The sequence below is a fragment of the Crocodylus siamensis genome, chromosome 5 (genome assembly GCF_052110815.1).
Source record: "Crocodylus siamensis isolate JL-2025a chromosome 5, ASM5211081v1, whole genome shotgun sequence".
NCBI lineage: Eukaryota > Metazoa > Chordata > Crocodylia > Crocodylidae > Crocodylus > Crocodylus siamensis.
Genome location: NC_143399.1, coordinates 204735322 through 204761621, shown reverse-complemented (window position 1 = coordinate 204761621; position 26300 = coordinate 204735322). Strand labels below are relative to the sequence as shown.

General features: G+C 68.1%; 1 protein-coding gene across 1 annotated transcript; it reads right to left on the bottom strand.

The window, feature by feature from the left end:
• Positions 1-363: 363 nt before the first annotated feature.
• On the bottom strand, positions 364-21244 carry LOC149865189 (uncharacterized). The gene is made up of 9 exons (XM_090047986.1): positions 20770-21244; positions 3865-9846; positions 2988-3284; positions 2469-2557; positions 2006-2089; positions 1581-1727; positions 1119-1250; positions 680-802; positions 364-524 (listed from the first exon to the last, which is right to left on the bottom strand). The coding sequence occupies exons 1-9, from the start codon at positions 20843-20845 to the stop codon at positions 510-512; spliced, it is 6945 nt and encodes a 2314-aa protein (XP_089904112.1). The 5' UTR covers positions 20846-21244; the 3' UTR covers positions 364-509.
• Between the last annotated feature and the right edge of the window lie 5056 nt (positions 21245-26300).

The following is a 26300-nucleotide window of genomic DNA, read 5'->3' as shown; positions in this document are numbered from 1 at the left end:
GGCACCCCACTGTGGGCTCAGCACCACCTGGGAGCCACATCAGCACCATCCCTGCCCTCCCCAAATTGCCAGAGGCAGCTTGTGCAGCTCAGAGCTGGAGCTGGCCAGCCCGGTGGAAGCGGTGCCCCGAGCACGTGGCAGGGAGCAAGTGGGGTCATGCACCAGCCCTGCCCCGAGCCCAGGGCAGCAATGGGTCCCGTCCTGCCAACCCACAGCTCTGGCCCTGCTCCAGCACTGCGGCTCAACCCAGCCAAAGCCCCTGGAGCAAGGCAAGTCGCTGCCGGTACAGGAGGAAGCGCCAGCCGCGCCCAGCCCTGCTCCCCACGGCGCCCAGAGAGCAGAGGGAGGCGATTTGCATTGGAGTGATACACGAGGCCGTTTATTGAGCAGCAGGGCAGAGGCGGCCGGACTGGACCGGGCAGCGCGTGCGGCTCTGGAGCAGCGGGGGCGGCTCGCGGAGGACGAGGAGGAGGAACTGTGCAGCTATACAGGGCGTGGTGCCACCGCCGCTACATCGTCAGCTCCTGTAGGAGAGACCAGAGGCTCAGGCGGCTGCAGGGGCCCCACACCTGGAGGCCTTCCCTGCCTCAGTTTCCCTCTCTAGGGAATGGGGCCAAGGATACCATCCTGGGCAGCGAGCCGTGAGTCACCCCTGCCCCCTGCCAGCCCCTGCCCTTACCATGATGGCGTTGACGATGTCATTGTTGTTGTGTCTCAGCGCCCGCACGGCCTTGGGTCGCGACACGTTGGCCTGGGCCATCACCAGCTCGATGTCCCGCACCTCCAGCCCCGTCTCATCCACCTGCCGCGGGGAGGGAAGGGAAGGGGTCACGCTCTCGCCCAGCTCCAGCACCACTGGGGTGGGGGGAGGATCTCCCCCCGCCCTGATCACAGGTCCCGGGGCATCCCCCCCACCCAGAAGGGACCAGTCCCAGTGGTCTGCCTGGATCCCAGAGGCCCGAACGAGTCCTTGCCCCCTCCCCAGACGGGCAGGAAGCTGGAAGCCAGGGCTAAAGCAAAGGCTGGTGGCACATCTGGGGGAGAAGGACGAGCACAGCGAGCCCCCACCAGGCCACAGTGCAGGGACCATGTCAGGCCACCCCCACCCAGGCTCCCACCTCCTCCTCTTCCTCGCTCTCCTCCTTGATGGTGAGGGTGGGGGCCGTCTCCGTGATCAGGGGCGAGTGCTCCATGGGCACCTTGAACTTCTCAGCCGCTGCCTTGTGCACTTGCTGCGACAGGTCCTCGATCTGCAAAGGGGAGCGGGGCGGAAAAGAGCAGGAGATGGGTGTCAGGGGGTGAGGAAGCAGCTGCTAGCCAGCACAACCTGAAGGCATTGAACCTGCAGGTGCAAAGAAGCCGAGCCGTCCTCTGTTGCTAGCGTCAGAGCAGAGCTGGCTTTATTTGGGGCTCAGCCCCACACACCCTGCGCCTGCCGCCACTTGATTCGCAAGCAGCCTCCTTGGCACAACTGGTGCCAGGCCGGGAGCAGCGGGGAAGGTCGGCGGGAGCTCCCGGGCAGGCCACGCGCTTCCTCCCACCAGCGTGGCCCACAGGGCTCTGCCCCAGCTCCAGCTCACCTTGGCCTCCCCGAAGACGATGTAGATGTCGGAGGCAGGGCTCTTGAACACGTCGGGCTTGGTGATGACAAAGAGGATGTTCTTGGACTTGCGGATGGTGATGCGGGTGACGCCGTGGATCTGCCGCAGCCCCAGTTTGGACATGGCCTGTGGGGACACCGAGCCATGGGGCATCGCACCAGGGCCTCCCGCTCCCGTGTGCCATGGGCCGTGCCCACGCCGGGACAGCCCCGGGAGTGGGGCCAGCCCTGCCCCGGCCATGGGGTCTTCCATCAGCTCTAGTGCCCGGATCCAGCATCGCGCCAGGCTGCCCTCTCCCACCCCAGGTGGCCACGGCGCCCGTCCCCCGAAAGCAGCTGCCAGGGTGGGGTGGACCTCGACCCAGCTCCGGAGGACCCTCCCCTGCCCCCAGCCTCGGCACTGACCTTCCGGGCTTTCTTCTCGCTGCGGCTCTGCTTGGCTTTGCTGATGGTCTCCTCCCCGGTGCCCATCGAGTGTGTGAGCTGGGCCTGCGGGACACAGCCCCCGTGAGAGAGCAGCTCCATCCCCTGGCGCCAGAGACCTGCCTCTGCCTCCTCCCGTTACCCCAGGCTCCCTGCCCCACCGGGGCATGGCCCGTCTGTGCAGGGACGTCCCGGGGCAGCTGCACCCCAGGGGCTTGGGCTGCCCCCGCTAGCCAGGGGCTGCTCCCCGTTCATCCGGGGAGTTTCGGCCACCTCTAGGGGAAGGGTTTCGCCCTCTACGGGCCAGGCAGGGTCCAATATAGCCCCAGGGAGCCCCTTCCCTCCCCTCCAGCCTGAGGCAAGAGGACGGCGAGACCACCTCTGGGCTATCGCAGGGTGCAGCTAAGGAGGGACCTCGCCAGCCGGGGCCGGCGCCCGGCGGTACCTGAGTCTGCACCGTCCGGGGCTCCGAGATGTCCGGCTCCTCCAGCTCAGGGATGGACTCCTCGTTGCTCTCCGAGTCGTTGCAGGACCCTGGGGAAGCAAGGGGACTGTGGTGGCCAAGGGCTCCCTGGGGACCAGGGACAGCCGGCGGGGCTGCAGCGGGGACCTGGACCCAGCCCCGGGGCTCCCGGTACTCCCTCCCCCACCCCGAGGGTGCAGCCACGCGGCTCTAGGCACCACCTGCCCACGGCCGGAGCTCAGGCGATGGGGCAAAGCAGCGAGGCTCGCGCCGCCCAGGCCAGCGGGGACCCGGGACCCAGGAGAGCAGAGACCCCGGTTTAGGCTCTTGCAGGGGACAACAACTGAGCGCTTCACCCGGCCCCCTGCGGTCAAGCCAGGCCCCACCCGGCCCGGCCCAAGAGGCTCGGGGCAGAGATCAGCCCACCGCCTGGGGAAGAGAGGATGCTCCCCCATCCCGTGGGCCCCGCAAGAGCAGCGAGCCCCCTCCCGGCTCCCCCACCTTTGTGGTTGGCTTCGCGGCCCCTGGGCACTGCCAGCGGCTTTTTGTCTTCTAGCATCGCAATGCCGGCCGCCTCGCGCAGGCTCTCGATCTCAGGGCAGCGGTAGGGCAGCTCCCCCTCGCTGGACGAGCTGGACTCGGAGGGTGCGGCACTGCGGGGAGCTCGCCTCTCCTCTGCTGGCGCCACCTCCTTGCCCCGGGGCTCCTTGCCGCCCGGGCCCGGGCGCCTGCCGCGGGCGTCCTTGCTGCTGGGCGGCTTGTCCTTGGCCGGGACCGGCGGCACCAGGCTCTCGAGCGCTGCGGGAGAAGGGGGAGCTGCAGTCAGGGGCGTCCTGCCACCACCTTTAGCCCCCCCAGGCTTTGTCCTCAGCCCTCAGCAAGCCAGCCAGGGGCGGGACAACCCCAGCGGCCAAGTCCAGGCTGAACCCCCCAGGCTGGCCAAGGACGGGGTCGTTGGCCGCGGGGGAGATGCAGGCGCATCTTCGAGCAAGTGCAAGGTCTCGAGCCACGTGGGGCTGGGGCGGAGGGTCGCCCGGCCCGAGCAGCTGCAGGGCCTTTGCAATAGCCCCGTAGCCCAAAATGCAGCTGTCTGGGGTGGAAGAGGAGGCCCCTGACGACACTGGCTGGGACGGGTCAGAGACCCGTGCAGAACAGGGCTTGCCCGACTGGAAACCGGCTAGGAGAGCCGAGCCCCCCGTCAGCGAGCTGGGGGGAGCAGGGCGGTGGTCTCGAGTGGCCCCAGAGGGGTACGGGGGCACCAGCCAACCCTGGCTCATGGGGGCTGGAGGAAGCCGCGGTGCCAGTTGCCCTAATCGGGTGCAAAGGCGGGCACGGCCCACGCGAGGGGGCTGGCACAGGCTGGGGGTAAAAGCGGTACCTTCCAAGCGCTTCCTGGAGTCCGACGGTGCAGGCTGGTCGTCCCGCGCAGCCAAGCCGGCTTCGGCCACAGGGAGCCCCGAGGTGTCCCGCGGGCCCTGCAGACGCTCGTTGGAGCAAGGCGGTGAAGACAGGAGGGCGGGAGGCACTTGGATGAGTTGGGAGCACGGGGGACCAGGAGGCTCCTGGCCGGCGGCTCCGGGGGAGGCAGGCTGGGCTGGGCTGGGGCACGGCTCCGGCTCCGGCTGGGCTGGCAGAAGGGGAGCGGCCGGCGGCGGGGAGCAGGGCTCCTGCGTCTCCGTGGCACGAGGCTCAGGTGCCGCAGGCTCCAGCCTGCTCGGCTGCAGGGGGGCAGGTGCCAGGCTGGGGCAAGGCTCTGGGGCAGACTCGGCGGCTGCTGCCTCCTCCGTTGCTTCCTCCGCTTCGGCCCCGGGGGCTGCGGCAGGACTTGGGCAAGGCTCCAGCGACGGAGACCGGGGCGGCTGGGAGTCGGCTGCGGGCTCCGCGGAGCGGTCCAGCGGTGTCGGGCTGGGTGCATCGGGGCTCAGGGGCTTCTCCTCCTCTCCCGGGTGTGCGACTGCATCCGGGGGCCTTCGGCTCGGCTGGGCTTCCTGGTCTTCCACGAGCAGCTGCCCTGGTGGGGCAGGCTCAGGGGGGGCCTGGGCTCCATCGGCCTCCTCCAGCCCCTTCCTGCCCTCCAGCTCCTCTTCCTCCAGCTCCATCGACTCCTCCGGGGCCTCATGCGGGGTCTCCCGAGTCGCTTCATCCTCGGAGGGGGCCTCACTGGGCAGTGAGGAGCCTTCCTCCACCGGCTGCTCCTCCGGTGCCATCACCAACTCGCTGCCAGCTGCTTCCTCAGCTGGCTCCAGGGGCCCAGGCAGAGCTCCAGGGACACTCTCCAGCTCCTCGTGGGTTGGGATGCTCTCCTCGGGGACCTGGGCGGCAGCTGCATCCTCCACAGCCATGCTCTCCGGGGCGGGATAAGGGCCCGTGGCCTCCAATGCCTCTTCCTGGGTTTCAGCAGCCTCCAGGGAGACCGGGGTGGAGCTGCCAGAAGAGCTCTCGAAAGCCTCCTGCTTCAGGCTGGCAAGGACACCCTGCGCCTCCGTCACCAGCAGGCTGCTCTCGGCCAAGGGTCTCCGCGGCGAAGGCCTCAGGTCCCCGAAGGAGCCCTGCAGCATGCTGCTGATCTGCTCCCGCTCCTCCAGCCTCCGGGAGGCTGCCAGCACGGCCGGGTCCTGCAGCAAGGCACTAGGGGGGCGGGGCCCGGCTTCGGCCTCCACGACATCATCTCCCTCCACCTCCATCATCCCGGGATGCTCTGGGCTGGGGGCTCCGGTGTCTGCAAGGGGCTGCTCCCCTAGGTAGATCTCCCGCTCCGAAGCCGTGAACAGCAGTGGGAGTGGGGGCTCGCCAGGTGCCGGGGCGGAGGCTCTCAGCCAGACGCGCTCCATGCCCGCGGCACGCGGGGCCGGTCGGAGGGCGGAGTAGTGCAAGCTCACAGCCAGGCAGGGCTCGGGAGAGGCGCTAGGCTCCTCCGACAGGCCGCGGCAGGGCCGGGGGGAGGCCGCGCTGCCTTGCGCGCACTCCGGTTCCAGCGCCGCCGGGAGGGAGGCGTCGGCGAGCAGCGTCTCCTCGTGCCACGGGGCCAGCAAGGTGCTCTCACCTGCGCTGTCCCCAGTGCTCTCCTCAGGGGCGGTGAAGAAGCTGGAGTCCGTGTGGGCGCAGGACTGAGAGGTGTCCAGGGGCTCTGGGGACGACTCCTTGGAGGACGCCGTCACGTCCGACTCCTCCCGTGGGCTGCCCGGGGCAGGCGCTTCGCCAGCCCCCACATGGGGAGCTGCAGGGCCCGGGCTCTGCCCACCCTCCAGGGAGTCCTCGCTGGGCAGGTCGTCACTGAAGGCTGAGGAGCCCCCCTCCGATGCGGCATCTCCTCCCTCCAAAGCTTCCCAGGGCGCCTCTGGGGGCACAGCCTCGCCCTCCTGCTCCTCGTCCGTGAGGCAGACCCCTTCGGAGGCGGCTTCTGAGCACGGCTCTTCATCCTCGGGGGCATTGCTGAGGCTCTCGCTCTCCTCCTGCCCCGGCTCCACGTCTGGAGCAACCTCTTCTTCCAGAGGCTCCGGGAGCCGGGAGTCATCCTCAGCCGGCTCCTGGGGCAGAGATCTCTCTCCGTCAGGGAGGTCTCCAGGCCCAGCCACAGCTCCTCTCTCTGGGGCCTCCACGTGCCCTGGTGCCCCTTTGAGGGCTTCATTTGAGCTCATGGAGAGAGACAGGTCTTGGTCCGACAGCGATAGGTCGTCTTCGGTGCTGGGCTCATGCTCACCGAGGGCTCCTGGCGGGCTCCTGGTGCTGTCCCTGGTGTCGGGGATGTCCATCTCTAGGCTGCCAGCGTCCGGCATCTGCAGTGCTTGCCCTGGGGCAGAGGAGTCATCTGTGGGGTGTGGGTCTCCAGGCACCGGGGGGCAAGCCTCTGCAGAAACCGAGTCCGTCTGGCTGGTTTCCTCACTTCCCGAGGCAGAGAAGCCAGAGCTGGCTGCCAGATCGTGGCCAGCCCCCGCATCCACCGCTTCCAGCCCAGTCACGTCCACAGGCTCACCCTCCGCCGGGTGGAGCTCTCCCACTGCAGGGGCCGGCGAGGCGCTGCGCGTCGGTCCTACGGGAGGTTCAGACGCCTCATCCGCTCCCACCGTCCGCTCCTCTTCTCCGCTCGGCTCGAGGTCCAGGCTGCCGTTGGCATCAGGCACCTGGTTGCCAGGCAAGGCAGAGAAGGGAGGTCCTCTCGAGGCGGCATCTTTGGTCTCTCCTGGCTCCGAGCACAGCCCAAGCAAGGTGGGGGCATCCCGGTCCTGCTCCGGGTTCACGGCTTCTTGCTCCGGCGCCGGTTCGGTGCCATTTGAGGCAGCCGGGGAGAACTGGGCCGTGCTGAAGTAGCTCCTCACGTACTTCTCGATCTCTTGCTCCGAGTTCAGGCGTGGCAGCCCGCTCCCGAGCGACCGCAGGAAAGCGTCGCCGCCCTCCACCTGCCTCTGCAGCTCCTGCAGCCCCTTCTGCATGGCGCGGAGGTCCAAGGTCGGGGTTTCCGCCAGCTCCCCCGGAGGAAGGGCCGGCTCAAGCACGGCCACAGGGTCACTCTGGCTGCTGGGGGTTGCGTGGGGCTGCGCGGCGTCCGGAGCCAGAGGCGGCTGGGAATCCGGCTCGGCCGTCGCGAACAGCTCCCCATGTTCCTCGTTGTTGTTGACCTGGTCTAGAGACGAGGCCTCCTCCAGCTCCTCGGAGGAGAAGGTAGCCGGGCTGTCGCCCGATGGCTCATGGTCAGCTCGGGATACTTCAGGCTGCTCCAAGACCTCCGCCTCGGAGGCTCCCAGCAGAGCCTGGAAGGGGCCTTCATCCTTGCCAGGCTCCGGCGACTGCCTCGTGCCTGCCAGGGAGGTGCCGTCTTGGTCCAGGAGCTCCAGCAGCCGGGCTTCAGACTCCCTCAGCCGGGCACCGATGTCGACTGCGGGTGCATCGTCGGCTTGCCCGGCAGCAGGCGCTGGCTCCTCTTCCTCCCACAGCTCAGCTGGAGCCAGCTGGCCCCCTGGCTCCGCGCTCTCCAGGCCAGGGAAGGACTCGGCCTCCTCGTCCGTGTCGAAGCAGGCAATCAGGCACTCTCCGGCGCTGGGGAGCCCTTTCTCCAGGGCCTCTTGCATGTCGGACAGCGAGGACTGTTGTCCCAGGGAGCTCTCGGAAGAGGAACCCATTTCGGCCTGGGAATCGTCCGCCCCGTCCGATTTGGTCTGTGGAGGTGGCTCCTCCGGGCCCACGGCGCTGGCTGGTCTCAGAGACAGGTTCACAGTCTCCAAAGACTCCTCGGCTGCTTTCAGGTCAGCGACGGGCGCGAGCACCGCGATCAACTCGGGAGAGTCCTTGCTGGGGACCGATGGCGGCCTCTCCCCCTCGCCCTCGCCCTCTGCCGGCCCTTCCACCTCGTCGCCCTCCAGTTGCAGCTCTATGGCCGCGGGGTGCAGCCCGCTCGGCTCCGGGTCCAGCGCCGAGAAGGCCGCGGGCTCCTCGTCCGTGTCCGAGGCGTCGGAGGAGGTCTCCATCTCGCTCTCGCTGCCCGACGGGGAAGAGCCCCTCTCAGAGTCCTCCGGGGCGGGCGGCTTCGCGGGGTCGGTCACCACGGCGTACTGCTCCGTGCTGTACAGCTTCTCGTCCTCCTCGCCGTTGTAGGAGGCCGAGTCCGAGGACTGGGACGTGTCGTCCTGGTAGGCGAAGGACTCGTCCACGCCCTCGTTGATGGAGGTCTCCGAGAGCGAGTGCAGGAAGGAGGCCGAGGTGCTGTCGTCGTCCTCCACCCCGTACACCACGTCGTTCTCCGCCACCTCGCCCTGCGGGAAGAGCGTGATCTCCACGGACTCCGCCTCGAAGAGGAGGCTGCCGCGGAAGGGCAGCAGCACGGCGGGGATCATGTGGTCGTTGTCCGTGCTCTCCGTGAAGTCCGACGGCAGCTCGGCCGAGGAGGCCGTGGTCTCTGCCTGCAGGCTGCTGGGCGTCTCCGCCTCGGAGGAGCAGCTGGACTCCGAGTGCAGCCCGGGGAGAGCCAGGGGCGAGCAGCTGCCTGCCGCGGGCTCCTCGCTGGCAGGCCTGGCACCCTCGCGGCCCAGAGTGAGGATGTCCACTTCCAGGGGCTGCATTTCGGGCCCAGGCAAGTCGAAGGCTTTTTCCTCAGCCACAAGCCGCTTGCCTGACATCTCCAGCTGCAACTTGGAGGGGACCTGGGCGACAGAGGTAGCAGTTTCAGAGTCCCACTCTTCTTCTTCTTCTTCTTCTGGGGTGGTTTGAGTCTCAGCTTCCTCCTCCTCCTCCTCCTCAGCCGGCAGCGAGAGGGGAGCTGCATTTCTGGATGAAAGTCTATCAAAAGTCACGTCCCCCTCCTCTTCCTCCTCCTCGGGGGACCGGCAGGAGCTCGTGGGGAACCTCGCCGGCTCCTCCAGCGACTCCCCGTAGACCGCGGGGGTCTCCATGGCTTCCGACTCGGCCATCAAGTTGGGGGAGCACGACGGGGACGTGCTGGAGGTGCCCGAGGAAGCCCAGCTGCCCCCCTCGGCCGTGATGTAGGAGCCCGAGGGGGAGGTGGGCGGCGAGCAGAGCCCCTCGTTCTCCATGTCGTTCTGCTCCTCGCTCAGGCTGTCCCTGGCGTAAGGGTGGTGCTTGAGGTGGGAAAACACCGTCTTGATCGGCGTGGAGGGGGCCGTGAAGTAGAGGTCGGGGTCCAGGCCGCCGGCGGGCTTGGCCTGCGGGAGCTCTGCTCCGGCCACCTCGTCAGGGGGGTCTTTGGCAGGCGCGGGGAACGGGGAAGGCACATCAGCCGTGGTTTCACCCTGAGAAAGCGGCACGTCCGCGAGCTCCTCGCCGAGCTCGCCCGTCTCCTGGCTGGCGCACGCGGGGCCGCGAGCCGAGGCTTTTGGCACGGGGCTGGGACAGTCCGCCGGCGTCGCCTGGGGCGGGAGCTTCCCAGCCGCCTCCGAGCCGGGGTCTTCCTGGTCGCTCGACTCCCCGCCGGCCGCGGCCACCTCCTCGGCCTTGGCGCCCGTTAGCAAGCCCTGCAGCTCCGCACCGGCCTCCTCCTCCTCCTCGCTGCTGCATCGCGTCTCCTCGCCCATCACTATCCGAGTGTCAGGCATGTCCAGGGCCAGCGCCTCCTGCAAGCCCTTGGGGGCCAGACACATTTTGGGGGGCGTCTCCAGGAGGACCTGGCCACACTCGGTCAGGGCAGCCAAGCCGGCCGTGCTGCCACCGACCGCGGCGTCGCAGCTGGCGCCTTCGGGCTGCGGCCGGTCCTCTTTCTTGGCCGGCAGGAAGGCCAGGACGCCGGGGTCCATGGTGCCACGGGGCGTACAATCGGAGTCGGCTGTCGGGGAGGCCTGCAGGGGCATCATGGCCTTGGGGGGCACTGCGTCCTCGCCGGGGGTGGAGGCGCAGGACGCGTGGCCGGATCCATCTGGGGAGAGAGCAGAAGGAGCCGTGAGTCCAGCAGGCTGCCGCGTAGGGGGCCAAGTCTCCTTGGCTTGCAGCGACTTACAGGCTTGCCACGACTTTCCCAGCATGATTAAGGCTCCGATTAAGGCATTAACCCTGCCTCCCCCGCCGGGGCTCACGAGCCCCGGTGCACCGGCACTGTGCCACGGCGTGCACGGGGAAGGAGAGGTCTCCACTGTGCACCTGCTCCATGCACAAGTCCAAGTCAGCCCCACCTCCCCCAGACTGGCACTAGAGACCACGGAGCCCCTCCAGAGGCTTCCCAGCTCCAGGGCGGCCCGTGGCGGTGTCACCCCCTCCTACAAGAGGCCTGCCCCTACCCAGTCGCTTCATCTCCAAGTCGCCTTCCCTCCCTCACCCTGGGCCGGCAGAGCTCGTCCACCACGACATCAAGGGCCCCCTGCCTGGAGCCAGTATCCCCAGCCGTCCCCCTGCACTGGGAACCAGCCCGGTCTGGACTCCCACGGCCCGGCTGGCAAGCTGAGGCCACACGCATGCAGGCTGTGCCAGCCACATCTGGATTTGGAAACCCAGAGCTATGCAGAGCTACCGAATCACAGACAGGGAGGGTTGAAGGGACCTCAGGAGATCACATCCAGTCCAACCCCCTGCTCCAAGCAGGACCAGCCCCAACTACATCACCCCAGCCAGGGCTTTGTCTGCCCGGGTCTTAAACACCTCCGAGGATGGGGACTGCACCCCCTCTCTGGGGAGCCTGGCCCCCGAGAAGCAAGGCCAGGGACCCAGGCCCTGATGCAGTGCTATTCTCGCCCAGGCAGAGATTTGCAGGACAAAGCCTGTCCTCTGCACCAGAAGAAGTCGCTTCATACGTCTCCTGAACAAGAGCTACCAAACCAAGGCACCGCGCTGAAGGCAGGAAAGGCACAACCCGATTTGTTTTGGAAGGTCTCCAGCGCCCACAGCAAGGTCAAACATGGCTGCTGCTATATTTTCCTCACATATAACATGCACCTTCTCGCCTCACCCCCCCAAAAAAAGAAACAGGACCCCCAAAACGGAGGGCATACTAGGTTTTCTGCCCACCGTCAGAAGCAGCCTAGTGGGATCCTGCTCCATAGGGCGGCAGCTGTGGTGCTACTGCTCAGGCAGCCCAACGAGGCCATGGATTTAATGGTTCGTTGTACTTCTCTAATGGACTTGATGTTAGCTGGACTGGCAAAACCTTCCTTAGGGCAATTTGGCCGTCTGCTAGCTGCTCCTGGTCTCCGCTTCACAGCCTCTTGAGTGCTTCTCAAAACCAGATCCACCCATGGAGACCAGTCTGCAGCAGCAGCTAGGGACTCAGCTTTAGTTATGCACAGAAGGGAGGGGGAAATCAGCTGAAGATTAGGCTCCGTCCCCGCTCTAGGCAGCCATAAACTGGCTAAATCTTGTTTTCGAAAGGCAGAAGGAAGGGGGGGAAAAAAAAGAAAAGTGCATTATATTTAGGGGCAGGGGGTTGTATGCAAGGAAGTACGTGAAATCAGTCAGCACAGACTCTTCCTGGTAACCGATAGTGCTGGAAAACTGTATAAATGCTCAAATTAAGTGTTGGAGAGCCGTGACGAGATGGGCAAGAGATGGTTGTTTTGTTTGCGAAACACCGGCCAAAAATCTTCATGCCTGTGCTGCCCCCCGCCCCCAGTCTTTACATAAGGAGGCCGGGGGTAGGCATCGTTTGCTGAGGTTTCTAGCCCTTGCTGCCCTGCAAATTAGCAGCTGGGATCTATTCACAGGCTTTCCCAGGAGTTCATACAAACAGGCTCCCGCCTTTGTTCGCAAGCTGTTCACTTCAGCAGTTTGCAGCCAACTATTCATGAGGGGGTGGGGGGAAAAAAAAATACCGCCACGTGATGGAGGGCGGCATTGTGAGGCCTCAAAGGCTCGGTCCGTGTCCACGTGCACCCGAAGGGACCAGGCCACCTTCTGTGGACACCGACTCACAAAACGCAGAACAGGCATCGCCTTTGTTCCCGCAGCCCAGCTCCCTCCCCGGGCTCCCGCTCTGTTCACCAGGGTCTGCGGGCCCCCCTAGCAGCCCCCTGCCCGAGGGGAGGTGCTCAGGCCCCTGGACTAGTGGCAGGCCAGGTTGCATCACTGTGGGCAAGAGCCGGGGTGGCGCTCTGCCCGTGTCTGGCCCCGCCAGATTCAAGTCCAAATGCAAGTGCATTTGCAGCAGCCTCCCGGGAGGGTAGACCCCGTCTTGGCAGCTCGGCAGAGACCTGGGGCGAGGGTACCCAAGTGCTTTCCCGAGGGAGAGGAAGCCCGTGATGCTGCAGCACCGGAGGGAGGAGCTGGAGCCGTGTACGAGACCTCGCCACCGTGTCCCATGGTTAGAACGTGTCCCCTTTCGGCGGCACTCTTGCAGGCGAGAGAGAGATGCTACAGGACCGTTCGGGACGGGAAGAGAAGGTTTCTTGTTCATGGGATCATAGACTGGTCGGGCTGGCAGGGCTTTCAGGAGGTCACATCGAAGTCAGCCCCCAGGACTGTCCCCATCCAAGCCCGTGGTCACCTGCCGTCAACCCCGCTGCACGAGTGCGCCACGACGCTGAAAGCCCCAAACCTGGCACAGGTAAAGCAGGGCGACAAGGGCTGGCAGTGCCCCGACGCTGTAACGGGTGTTCAAACGTACCCAAGAGATGCCAGGCCCCTACAGAGGAAGGTAAGCCCCACCACCCCACCCATCCTCATGGGACCGGGGGGGGGGGGGAGAATTTCTTCCTGATCCCAATGCAATGTCGCTCTGACCCCGAGCAGAGGGGCAAGTCCCTCTGGGATCAAGGCCCAGCAAAAGGCAGCTGGGTTGGGCCAGTGCATCTCCAGCCAGCACCCAGTGCCTCTGAAGGAAAGATAAATAATTAAATGAAAAAGCCACCCAAACCCCAGCCCCCAAAGCAGCACAGCACATTGCTTCCTGGCCCTACGTGGCCAAAGCCCAGAAACCCGGGGGAGAAAAACCACCAAACACCCTCCAACACTGAAGCTCCCTGGTGTGTAGTTCATTGGCTCCTGGGATCCCCAGAGAGAAGTGGGGCCGGATGGGACCTCTGTGGGTCACATCTAGTCCAACCCCTGCCCGAGGCAGGATTAGCCCTGTCCAAACCATCCCAGACAAATCCATCATCTGAAAACTCTTCATAAAACCACCACCGGCCCCAACACAGCACCAGGCATCACATCCGACCCTGCCGCAGGGGAGCCGCAGCGTCTTGCTTTCACAAGAAGTTGTTAATATACAGGAGAGATCCAAGGAAGAGGGCCGTGCCCCCACCACAAAGGAGGGTAACCCCCCCAGTCCATACCCATCTGACCAGGGGATAACATGCCTTTGACCCCAAATGCAGGGTTGGTCTGACCCCGAGCAGAGGGGCAAGGCCCCCCCCAACTTTACAAGGTTCAGTTATTGCAATTATTAGGCATTCAAATAGCAACACCCTGAGCTTCCTTGCTCTGTCCACATGATGGGAAGGAGCTGTGCAAGCCACAGGGGTCCGTCCCACACCACTGTTTTCAAAGGGGGAAGGGGAACAGCTGCTGGCACCCGGCCCTTACCTGGCTAGCTACCCCTTGCAACCCTAGCCCTGGCTTCATTGGGGTTTCAAGTTACAGCGGGTCAGCTCTTCTGATACCATGATGGGAGCAGACAGACTGGCCGCACACCGCTTATCCCAGTATAATTTAATACTAGCACAGCTGGGGTCTGCCCAGGGCCTTCAACACAGGGATTTGCTCTCTAGAAAACCCACGTGATTAGAAGCTACTGGCAACTCCGCTTATCCAAGCCAGGGTTGAGCGAGAACAGCAGAGGATGACATGAGGGAAACTGAGGCACCATGGAGGCATATGGACAGCAGGGGAGCAGCCAACAGCTACACGCCCTTAAGCCACTGTCTTGCTACTGGAAAGGCACTCAATTAGACAAACAAGGTCTTGGATGAGCAAGTGGCACCTTTATTTACCCATGATCCAGCTGGATCAGGAGCATCTCAGCTCACCCAGTTGCAGCCACCTCTGGGGCGGAGGCTGGCGGATGCCGTTTCCATTGCTAGCACCGATCGATCACAGTCGGCCCCAGAGGCTGGGCAGGATGGCTGCTTCCGAGAAGCCGGAGAGATGGCCCCGCGCCCCTCGAGACGCTATTCCTGCCAGCAAGCCATTAGCTAGTGGAAGCGCATCCAATATGCAAGCCGAGAGGCTGCCCCTGCCCAGCTCCAAGACGCCACAGCAGGCGCGAGAGCCCTTCCCTCTTCGCTTACCTACAGCAGCTGGGCTCAGGGCGGGGCACCAGGGGCTCCTGCAGCCTCTCAAAACACCCCTGCTGCACGGGGCAGCCTGCTCAGACTAGGAGCCAGGCCATGTGCAACAGCAAAGGTGACCAAGCAAGTGGATGGGGGCAGACCCTAGCCCAGCCCTAGGGGCGCTTGTACACATCACGGTTTTTTGCCCTTTACTGCACTTTGCATGAGTGGGTTTTCCGGATGCTTTAAGTCTTTCTGGAGGACACCATCTGAGGTTGAGATCTTGCCACAGCCCCACTGGGTTTGCCTGGAGAAGCGCCAGCCCTGCTAGCTCCCCCCCTCCATGCCAGAGCTGCCAGGTTTGCAGGGTGCACAGGGCTGCCTTGCAGTTTACCACCATCGCAGGTGGGCACACACCCAGCTGCAGCCCTGGCTGCTGGGCAGGTCAGCTAGGCTTGCTCTGCATTTCTGCAGCTCCACCCTCCCCTGAGCCGAAGGCCGTGCGTGCCCGAGCCCTGGGCCTCCAGAGCACATTCCCACATGGGGCATCTGCTCCATCTGGATTCGCGCCCCCCGGGCACTTCGGATCAGTGACTAGGCTGGTACTGAACCATCACCCGGGACGGAGAGGCCATCCAGATGTTGGTACCAGAGACTGCAAGCAGCTCTGCTGCAATATTATGGGCTGCATCTACCCTAATCCTCATTTATTATCTGGCCACTACCACCCCGCCTATGTAACCTTGTTCCATGGCCATGCAAGCACCCCGTCTCCTCTGCACCCCACTGGTTTGTAGGCATGCCCTCCCTGGATCTCTGCAACGAAGCTGAAATTGCCCATCTCCTGGAGGAGCAGAGGGGTAGGTGCCAGGCTTGGTGGGGAGAGGGGGTCATGCATCTGGGGGAGGCTCCAGGGTAGAAAGCCCTTGAGAAAGCAGGCTTTCCTGCCAGGCTTCTGCAGCCTGGCAGTGCCCAGGGCCACCCTGCCGGAGACCACAACAGCAGGCAACAAGCCTGGAGAGGAGGCAGCTCCAACCCCAGCCCGTGCAAATCCCCTCAAGGGCTCAGCAGCCCATGTGCCGCCCACGGCACAAGGAGACAACCGACCTGGCTGCAAGGAGCTTAGAGCCGTGACGCCCCAAGGGGAGCCCTAATCCCCACGAGCAGCATCTCCCTGCGCGGGGATTAGCCCCGGGACAGGGCACACGGCAGGGGGGATCAGCCAGGCCGGCTCAAGACCCCGAGCGGCGCGCAGCCAAAACCAGCCGCAGTCGCTGAGCCGGCACGCTAGCACGGCCCCCCACGGGCCAGCGCGCCCCCACCCAGAGCCACAGCGCAGGGGGCCTCGGCCAGGCCCCACAGACTCCAGGGAGCCTTGCTCTCCAGAGCTCGAGGCAGGGCTTGCTAGCCCTCGGGAGCCAAGCCGACCGTCTAGCCCAGGCAGCCTCAGCCAGGGGCTGCAGCAGCCTTGCCTCGAGACCGCAGCACCGCGTGATGCGCAGGATCAACCCAGACGCATCAACCAGGAAAGCCCTAGTGTCGAAACAGCCTGCCCAGGTCTTTGCAAAAGAATTGCTCTATTGCTTTTCTGCAGTCAAAGAACTAGCATTTTCCAAGGGGTCGCTCAGCTCTAGCGAGCCTAACTGCAGCCCAGGCTCAGCAAGGCAGGCTTCCCCACAGACCCTCAACCCATGGCACCCACCCAGAGGTGCCCAGGGCAGGGAAGACCCAGCCCTGGGTGCAGCATACCCCCGAGCTGGGAGCCCCACAGCCCCACACGGCTGCTCCTGCAAGCCAGGGTCCCCGAGCAGCAGGCTGGGAAGCAGCCTCCAGGCAGCTCGTTAGCCAAGCGGTAGCCCCAGCCCCAGCCCCAGCCCCAGCCCCGCTGCTCACCTGGGACCCGCGGCACCTGCAGCCCCTGAGCGCCGGCTGCACTCGCGGGGCCCAAGGCCGGCAAGCACGAGGCGCGGGGAAGATCTTGCGGCTGGAGGGAAGAGCTAGAGGCTGGAGACTGCGCTAGGGCCATGGCAAAGCCCCCAGCCTCTGGCAGAGGCCCCAGCACCAAGCAAGGAGAGAAACCACTACCTGCCCCAGCCCTGAAACCCACCCCAAGGAGACCAGCCCTCTGAGGAGGAGCCAGCACACCTGCTTTTATCAGGTAGGACCTGGGGCTGCAAGGTCTTCTGGGAGGGAGAAAGGGGGCAGGGCTTGGAGCCCTAGTGTATATAAGACACAGGGGCTGGGGGTGGCTTGGTTTTGGGTTTTTTTTTGGTTTCTCTGGGCTTGGCTCTGCTGCTTTTCTGCCCATTAGTGTCTTAAAAAAAGGGGGTGTAGTTGGAGGTGCCCTGCGTGCAGGTCTTGTGCAGCAGCAGAGGGGCAGCATGGTGAGCTGGAGCCGATGGGACACCTGGGAGTGGGGTGGGGGAGGCACGAGAAGGGGCCATGCTCCCTGGCTACTCGCCCTTGCCCCCCGGCGAGAGGCAGAGCTGCTGGCGGAGGGGAGGCGGGCAGCGGGGGGCCTCTAGCCCCCATACGGCTTGCTCCCTGGTGACTTGCTGGAGAAGGACGTGAATAAGCCTCTGCCCCCCCGACCTCCCAAGTCCCGCTCTGCTCTGCGATCCAGCTGCCGGAAGCGCGGCAGAGCTGCTGAGCCCGCAGGTCCCTTCCGTCTCCCTCATCGAGTCCCCCTCCCCGCGGCCACGGGGCGCAGCATCCTCCTTGCCTCGCCCGCTGCGCTCCACCCCAGAGGTGGCCGCAGCTTGCCGCGGTGCGCCCCTGCAGGCGGGCCCAGTTCGGCGCTGCTGGGGAGACCCGGGGGGACGAGCACGGAGGGACTGCTAGCTAGGCAGCGCTTTCCCAGCAGAAGCCCCCGCGCGCTGGGCCCGGCGGTGCGGCTGTCTGGGACCCTCTTCACGTCGCCGCGCGTGAAGCGCTGCCGGGGGCCGGCGGCCTCGCCTAGCTGCCGTCCCCGCGTCGGGCGGTCGGGGGCGTCCGGCCAGCCGGCTCCCTCCCTCGCAGGCTGGACTACGGCCATGCCTGGGGGCTTTTGCAGGCCGGGGGTCCTCTGACCAGGCCCGTGGCGGGGTGCGGCGGGGCCGTCGCGCCCCAGACGTGGCTGCACTGCTGTGGCGGGCGGACGCGGCTTCTCCCGCACAAGCGCGCGCCCGTCTGACGGCCGGTGGGAGCCAAACGCAAACGCGCGCTGTGCTGCGAAGGCCGGACCAGGCCGGTGACCTTTCCCGAGCGGTTGAAGGCGACGGAGGAGCTGCGCTGCGTGGAAGTGTCATCGCAGACGCGCGGCGCGGCGCGCCTCGGGGGAGCTTGGAGAGCCGGGTCCCTATTCAGTTGGGTCGCCCGGTGCCCGGCGCTGCGTGGGGTGAGGGGCCAGGCTTGGCACGGGCCCGCCGAGGAAGTCTAATATCCTGCTCCGTGCCCCCGTCTGGGGAAGAGAGCGGCGCCCTTACGGCGCCCTGCACCGGGGAGCGGAGGGGGGTGGCGCTCATCCCTGCTAATCCCGCGGGATATGACCGGCCTGCTGGAGACGGCTTTGTCCTGCCCCGTCGCCTGCGGCCCCCCGAGTAGGTGGAGGGAGGGATGCCGTCGGGGGCCCTTGCTGTATGTCCCTGGGTAACCGCAGTGTGAGAGCCGGCGCTCGGCGCTGCGCGTCCCCGCGGTCTAAAGGGTCGCGGACGCGGGGCGCTTCGGGGCTCCTTTGCGAAGTGCGAAGGCAAGGAGCCAGACCCAGGACCCGCGTCTCCTGCACCCTGGCCCCGCACGGTGCCTTGGGTGGGATCAGGGCGAGGGGCCCGGGGGCAGGGGTGGTCACCCGCCTTGGAGAGTCGCGTCCAGGTAGGGGTGGGTGCAGGGTGCAGGGCGTCAGCTGGCCACGAAGGCGAGGAGGGGTCTGGCCAGCGGAGGAGGAGTGGGGTGTTTGTCACAGGGTCAGCTCGGGGGGCTACACCCTGGGGTGTGGAGCAGGGAGGGAGGGCGGCTCCTGCATCCCTCGGCGCTCGCTAAAAGGACCGGGACGTCCACCACGCCGGCCCTGGCTTGGCCGGCTTGGCCGCGGTCCACCCAGCTTTGGGAAGCGCGGAGGAGGCCTGTAACCGTGGCTCCCCCGCGGCCTCGGCCGTCAGTGCCCAGCCCGGCCGGCTGAAAGTGGAGCCCTGCCGCTGACCGCCCGCCAGCACCCGTGGCTTCGCTCGCGCTGCCCCGGGGTGACGGGGTGGGGCCGGCCCGCCAGGCCGCAACCCCCGGTGTCGGCCCCCAGCTCGAGCCCGGCTCCCGACGGCGGAGTCCGCAGTGCCGCGGCTTGCGCTTTCGGCGAGCTGCTGCTGCTGCTGCAAATCCAGCAGACCGAGCACAATGCCTTTTTTTATTTCTGCCGGATCCACACAGAACAGCCTCTGTTGTGCCGCTGTCGCTTCAGCGGCGACGGCTTTGCGGCTGTTTTTCCCCCTCAAACTTCCTGGGGCCTGCAGAAATGTCACCCTTGCCGGAGCAGCCTCGGCGCGGCCTGGGTCGGGCGCGGAAAGCCTGGGGGCCCGGGGTCTCTCTCTGAGGACGTCTTGCCCGCGGGGCAGGGATGGGGCAAGCGGCGGGGATCTGCCCCCACCGGGGCGGCTCGCTCCCCGGCCCTGCCCGCAGCCACGCATCTGGATTCGCAGCTGGTTGGGCCCCCCCAGATCGCCACTCCTGGACTTCTCTGTAAGACACAACCATCCCGGCTTCTCGCTGCAGGGATTTGCAAAAAGCGGGGCGGCCGTCGGCCTCCCTCGCTTGCGGGATACGTCTGCCCCTGCCCGCGGCGGCCCCGCCGTCCTCTTCTGTATGTAGGTCGCGCTAACGCCGCCGTCTCCCGTCTGCCTGCGCGCGGGGGAGGGCCGTGCGCCTGCGGCGCTGCCCGCCACCCACCCGCCTGATGCCCCGCGGGGCGTTTCTGCGGGGAGACGGGGGGCTTTCCCTGCCTCGGCCGCTCTTGCAGGGAGCCGGGTTCCTCTGCCCCTGCCGCCCTGCAGCGGGGGCCATCGCCATGCCAGGCGCCCCTTGGCCCCAGGCCTGTCTCCCCCCCAACGCGTGCCTGGCTCACGCACGGGCACCCCGCGGCCCGCCGGTGCACACAGATGTGCCGGCCCCGCGCGCCCACGCGGGCCTGCCCGACCACGGTGGAGACAACGCGCTGCCATGCACCTGCCGCGCAGGCTCGCACGCGCACGGATGCCAGAGCAAACAGGCTCTGGCACACACCCACCCACACGTGCCAGCCCCCTGCTCTGCTGCCGCGGTGTGCGATGTGGCTAGTGCGGACGCGCGCGTCGGCGCACGCTGTTGTACACCCACGTGCACGCCAGCCCCTCCCCCCCTTTAGCACCCAGGCAGACACACCCACGGCCCCCACACGGGCCGTTGCACCCGTCTGCGGGACGCACGCGCGCACACAGCCCTCGCACAGGAAGGTGCACGCGGGCCCCGAGCCCCACCACCTCGCTGGTGCGTGCCAGGCTCTCGTTGGCCGTGCGCCCGCCCCCCGTGCTGCCTGAAGTGTCCAAGACCACGCGAGTGGGAGCCAAACCTCAGCGACACCCAGGGAAACCGAGGCACAGAGCGCGCTCGCCTGGGGGGGGCGTCGGGGGCAGAGCTAAGGGCAACACCCAGGAGTCCCGGCTGTCTGGCCCCCCCGTTGCAGCCCCGGGCCGCAAGCCTTTCAGAGATGCCGCCTTGCCCCTTGGCGCGAGCGCAGGTGATGCCCGGCGACTTCGCTTGCCCCCGGCACGCGATGCAGCCCCCCAGCGACGCTGAGGGGTTTAACCCTGCCGGCGCTGACCCGGCTCTCCTCCTCAGGGGCGCCCGGAGGCGCGAGCGGGCCTGCTGGCGCAGGGGGCACGCCGGGGCCTGTGGGCCCGGGGGCAGAGGAAGGGAGCTGCTGGGCTGAAGCATCGCGGCATCCCTCAGGCCCCCTCCTACCCCCGCTCACAGGGGAAGCCGCCCCTGCGGGCAGGGCAGGGCAGGACCGGGAGCCGGGCACAGGCCCAGCACCCGCGCCGCCCCCTCCCGAGCCCCCCGAGCCCCAGGGCTGGAGACGGGGCAGCGCCGGCCCCGGGGGCAAGGCGGGTGGGCTGCGAGACGCCCCCCGACCTGGCTCCGAGTCGCCCCCCGAGGGGGCTGTGCCCTGCTCAGCCTCCCTCCTGCCATGGGGGCAGGGGAGCGACCCCCACCCGCCGCGGCACGGGTGCCCCGATGCTGGAGGTGCGGGGCCCGCACTGCCCTGACCTTGGGGAGTCCCTGCGCCCCGCCGCGCCTCGGTTTCCTCCCGGCCGGCACGGGGGAGACGCGGGGGCAGCGAGGAGGGCCCGGGGGTCCCCTGCCACGGGGGCCAGGCGGCGAGTCTCCTGCCTGGGGGTCGGCCCGCGGATCCAGGCCCCGGCGCCCCTGGGAAGGGCACGTCCTGCCTCGGGGGCCGGGGTCCTCCCTGCCTCCCCCCTCCCCGGCCTCCGAGGGGGGTGAGCTACGCGAGGAGAGGGGCTGGCCCGCGGCGCGGCCCCCCGCTCCTCTCCCGCGCCCCCCGGCCACGGCCCGCGCCCCCATCGCCCCGCGCCCGGGCACCCGCCAACTTCGCCAACTCCGGGGCGGCCGCGAGGCCTCACCTGCGCCAGCGGCTTGCGGGACCCCGGGGTCCTCCTGCTCCGCGGCCCCCGCAGCCTTGGCGGCCTCTCCAGGCATGATCTGTCATCCGGTGCGCCGCGGCCGCAGAGCTAGCGCGCCGGCGGGGGGCTCATCGCGGGCTCGGCTGCCGCCCCCAGTGCGCTCCCGCCTCCCGCCGCGGGCTGCGAGCTGCGGATGAGGCTGCGCCGGGCCGGCGCACCGGGGAGCTGCGGGGGGGCCGGCGCGGCGGCTGCTTGAAGAGCCCTGTCATGCTGGATGATGTCAGCAGCCCCCCCCCGCTCGCCCTGTCTCAGCAGAGAAAAGCAGGGTGTGTGCCAGGCACTGCAGCGAGGGGGGGGCAGCGAGCGCCGCCGCGGCCTCCCTCCGGGGCCGTTGCATCAGCCGCGGCACCCCTGAGTCACGCTGGCCCCGATCCTGCCCCCGGGCCCAGCGGGGGGCTCGGGGGCGGGGGCCGCTGCGGCGTCGCCCGGGCCGGGACAGCGACGGCCGGGCCAGGCTGGGCGTCCCTGATGCTCCGGGCCACGCACCCGGCTGCACGGGGCGCCCCGCAACCCCACCCCGCGAAGCCGTGCCCCCCGCTCCACGGGGCGCCCTGCAAAGCCATGCCCCCAGCACCACGGGGCGCCCCGCAACCCCACCCTGCAAAGCCGTGCACCCCGCTCCACGGGGCGCCCTGCAAAGCCGTGCCCCCAGCTCCACGGGGCGCCCCGCAACCCCACCCTGCAAAGCCGTGCCCCCAGCTCCACGGGGCGCCCCGCAACCCCACCCTGCAAAGCCGTGCCCCCAGCACCACGGGGCGCCCCGCAACCCCACCCCGCGAAGCCGTGCCCCCAGCACCACGGGGCGCCCCGCAACCCCACCCTGCAAAGCCGTGCCCCCCGCTCCATGGGGCGCCCTGCAACCCCACCCCGCGAAGCCGTGCCCCCAGCACCACGGGGCGCCCCGCAACCCCACCCTGCAAAGCCGTGCCCCCAGCACCACGGGGCGCCCCGCAACCCCACCCCGCGAAGCCGTGCCCCCCGCTCCACGGGGCGCCCCGCAACCCCACCCCGCGAAGCCGTGCCCCCCGCTCCATGGGGCGCCCCGCAACCCCACCCCGCGAAGCCGTGCACCCCGCTCCACGGGGCGCCCCGCAACCCCACCCTGCAAAGCCATGCCCCCAGCACCACGGGGCGCCCCGCAACCCCACCCCGCGAAGCCGTGCCCCCAGCACCACGGGGCGCCCCGCAACCCCACCCCGCGAAGCCGTGCCCCCAGCACCACGGGGCGCCCCGCAACCCCACCCCGCGAAGCCGTGCCCCCAGCACCACGGGGCGCCCCGCAACCCCACCCCGCGAAGCCGTGCCCCCCGCTCCATGGGGCGCCCCGCAACCCCACCCCGCGAAGCCGTGCACCCCGCTCCACGGGGCGCCCCGCAACCCCACCCCGCGAAGCCGTGCACCCCGCTCCACGGGGCGCCCCGCAACCCCACCCCGCGAAGCCGTGCCCCCAGCTCCACGGGGCGCCCCGCAACCCCATCCCGCAAAGCCGTGCCCCCCGCTCCATGGGGCGCCCCGTGAAGCCGTGCCCCCCGCAGGGCTCCCCGGCCCTGACCCGACCCAGCCGCCCCCCCGGCTTCGGGCTATGGGGCACGAGCCGGCGGACGGCAGCATCGGCCCCATACGGGACACCTGAGCCCCCCCTCGGCTGCTCCGCTGCAGTGCGAGGCAGAGCCCTGCGTGCCTCAGTTTCCCCAGGACGGTCACCCCCTGGGATCGTTAAATGGGGTGGGGGGAGGCTGAAGTGGTGATGGGGGTGGATGGAGCAGGCGGGGGCAGTCTCCGGGGCGTGGGGGGAGATCTTGGGGACCTCACCCAGAGCCCATCCTACCCCGCCCCGAGGGGGCAAGCAGGAAGATGAGCCGGGTCCCTTCAGGGCACCCCTGCTCCAGTACCCCGTGGGCACCGTGGCGGGGCTGGGGGGGGCGCATGGCTCCAGCAAGTCGGCCGCACTGGGACCCCCCCGAGCTCCCAGGCGGAGGCCGGCCAGCCCCCCCCCAAACCAGTCTGATCGGGCCCCGGGAGACCCCAGCAATAATGGCAGGCCTGCCCCCTGCATCTGACCCCCGAAGCCCGGCCTCCCGCCGCTCCGGGCAGCCCCACGGGCCGCAGGACGGCCTGCTGTGCCCCCGCCCCCGGGCCCGAGGCGCCTCTTTCACGCGTGCGGTCATCTTTGCATCAGCCGCGGGCCCGGCCGGGCGGGCCTCGCCCCTCGGGCTCCGCGGTGCGGCCCCGGGGCACAAATAGCTCCCAGACCTACGAGCTCGGGGCCCGCGTGCCCGGCAGCTCCCGGGGCGGGGCGGCCGCCAGCGCGGCCCCGGGGCGCACGGACCCCGGACCGCCCCGCTGAGTCACGGCCCCGATCCCGCTGACTCAGCGCTGCCCGGGGGCAGGGGGCAGGGGGCGAGGCCGGCCGGGCCCCGGCACTGCTGGGGGAGTCTCCTGCCGGGGAGGGGCGGCCCAGCCAGGCCCCGCAGCCCCCGGGGGCTGGGCAGGACCCCCTTGCAGGCCCGTGGCCGGATGGACGGGGGGTCGCCCGGGCGGGTTGGCTCTTCCCGTGTCAGCCCGGGAACCATAGCAACCTGCTCCCCCCCCGCTGGTTGCCATGACAATGAGTTAACCCCCCCAGGATCCAAACTAGCCAATGACAGAGCAGCTGGGGCATCGCGGGGCGGGGGGGGGGGCGCCTCTACAGCCAGCCATGTACGCACACGCATGCACACAGGGCACACACAACAGTGCACATGTATTCATGGACACACAAAGGATTGCACACATGCATGGACACACAGGTGCAGACACACAGAGGTGCACGCGCGCGCACACTCATCCACACACATGCACACAGCTACAGACATGCACACACACAGTGCAGACATGTGCACATATACATGCACACTCTGGCACATACACACACGCATGGACATGGCATAGGCGCACACGCACACACACACACACACACACGTGCAGACAGTGCACACGCACACCCTCCCAAACACACATGCATGCACAAATACATGGACACACAGGAACATGTACCCACACACACACACTGCCACATGCACACACACCCAAGCACACATGCACAAATGCATGGACACAGGCACACATGCGTGCGTGCGCACACACAGCACCCCCCCCACCTGCTTGCACACACACGGCCTGGCTCCCGGGGGCCCCGGCAACAGCTTTTCAGCCGCTCGTGCTCCTGGCAGAGACGGCCGGGGCGGGGGCCCCACCACCCCGGGGAAGTCCCCGGCCACAGACCCGTCGCCTGCTCCCCTGCCCGGCGGGCACGGGTGGGGGCTGCTGACCAGGCCCCAGCTCCTGGAGTCCCGGGACAGGCTGGGAATCTCGGCCGCGGGCTGCGCGGAGGCGCCGGGGAGCTGCAGGGGAAGGCGTCAGGTTCTGCAGCGCGGCCTGGCACAAGGGGTCTGTGCGGTGTCTGCGGGGGCCAGGGGTGATTGCTGCCCCCCCCCCCCCCGCCGCAGGTGAGACGCAGGAAAGGCAGAGCCAGGCCAACACCGGCAACACGAGCCTCCGCAGCTGCAGCCCATGTGTTACGGGGCATCCGGTTCTCCCACCGCGTCCTGCCCTGGGCTGTGAGACGGAGACAATGCAGCCCCTGCCCCGAGACGGCCTGGCTCCCAGCCTTCCGGCATGGAGGTGGGGAAACTGAGGCCCGGCCTGGCAGCACGGCTCAGGTGGTGCTTCCCTCTGCTTCAGAGCCCGGGCCTGGCTCTGGGGCGCACAGGGGGACATGCTGCCCATCTGCGGGGGCTCTGGTGCCAGGCCTGCCCCCTGGCTCAGGCCAGTGCCGCTGGGACCCCCGAGGCCGCCACGTCTCTGAACACCGACTTGTGACCCGGTGCCCCCTGCGCTGCCTGGGAGACCTGCTCCAGCTTGGACTTGGCATTGACTCGGCTGGACACGGTGCAAGCGGCGCATTACGGCAGCGCCCAGCCCCCTTCTCCGGAGAGCCCCTGGCATGAACCAGGCTAAGGGCTGTGCCCAAGGCCACCCAGGGGATCTGTGGCAGAGGCACAATGGGCGCAGCCCTAGCCCCGTTCCTAAGGCTCACCCTGCTGTTCGTAGGCCTGGGAGATGCTACCTGCCTCTGTGCTCCCAGCCAGGCCCTGGCTCCAGGATCCCGTGTCCTGGCTGGGCCCGGCTGCCATCGTGCCTCAGCTCGACCGCGCGGCCCTGAAACCGGCTCCTCTGCAACTCCCCTTCCCCAAGTCCCTGGAAGCAGCTTGCCCTGACCCTGGGGAGTCGCTGCCCCGCAGCCCCAGGCACCGACCCCTCTGGTCTCTGCAGGGGCCAGAGGACCCTGTGCCTCCCGGAGGGCCTGGGCGCAGACCCTGCGGGCAAGGTTTTCCAGCCCTCCCAGCAGGGACCAGCCCCGGAGAACTGTGCCCCGTGCCCCGACGGATGGAGCCCGCCCCCAGCCGGGGGCCTGCGCCCCGCGGGCACGCCTGTGTCGCTCCCCGGCCTGGCTCGTACCAGGACTGCCCCGGCCCTGCGCCCAAACACACCCCTCTGCAATGTGCCCAGGGCGTTGTGGGAAGACCCAGACAGGCCTCCCACGAAGCCTCAGCAAGGGGCGCAGCTGATTATAGCAGGGCTCCCAGGACAGCCCGGCCTTGAATAAGGACCGCCACTGGGCTCACCTGAGCTCAGCTGCTGCCACCCCTTTGCCAGGCCCCTAGCCGAGCCCACGGCGAGGCCTTGCTGCGCACTGCCCTGACCCGGTGCGGGCACCCCGGGCATGCACACGTGCCGGCTGGCACGCAGCGGGGACGGGAAGGCTCTGGAGCCGGCGTGGGGGTGGGGCAGGCCGAGGATGTGCTGATGCATGGTCTGCTGGAACGCGCCAGCCCGGGGCCGTGCCGGCACCAGGGAGCACGCCTGATTATGTCAGCCTGGCTGGAGAGTGCCGTGTCCCGAATGGCTCGGGGGGTGTCGTGCCAGCGAGCCAGGAACTGCTGCTGTCGCCTCGCACCCGCGGATCCCAGCCCCAGCCCACAAGCCACTGCTTATCTGCATTCGCACCCAGCACCAAGGCTGCCAGCTCCACTGATCCCGGTCCCGCCTTGGGCTTTGCATCCATTTCCCAGATAGAGCCTGCCTCCGTCCCGGCTCAGCTCCAAGGACAGCTGGAAGGGTGTCAGCGCCCAGTGGCACAGCCCAGGCGAGAGCCTCCCCTGGTCTCCATTGCCTTGGAGTGCCCCTGCGGGGCAAGCGGCTCTGGTGCTGGCTCAAACCAGGACAGATGTGGGAAGACTTTATTCAGTCATTAACCCCAGCAGAGGGTCCATAAACAGAGCTTCCCTGACAGCCCTGGGACCCCTTCCAACTCCTGCCCCCAGCCCAAAGAGCAGCAGGCAGCATGCGCAGCTGCCCGCTCAGAGTGAGGAGGGCAAGCGCGCCGTGCTGCGCGCACAAGCCGGGCTAGTGAACACAGCTGCATGCCG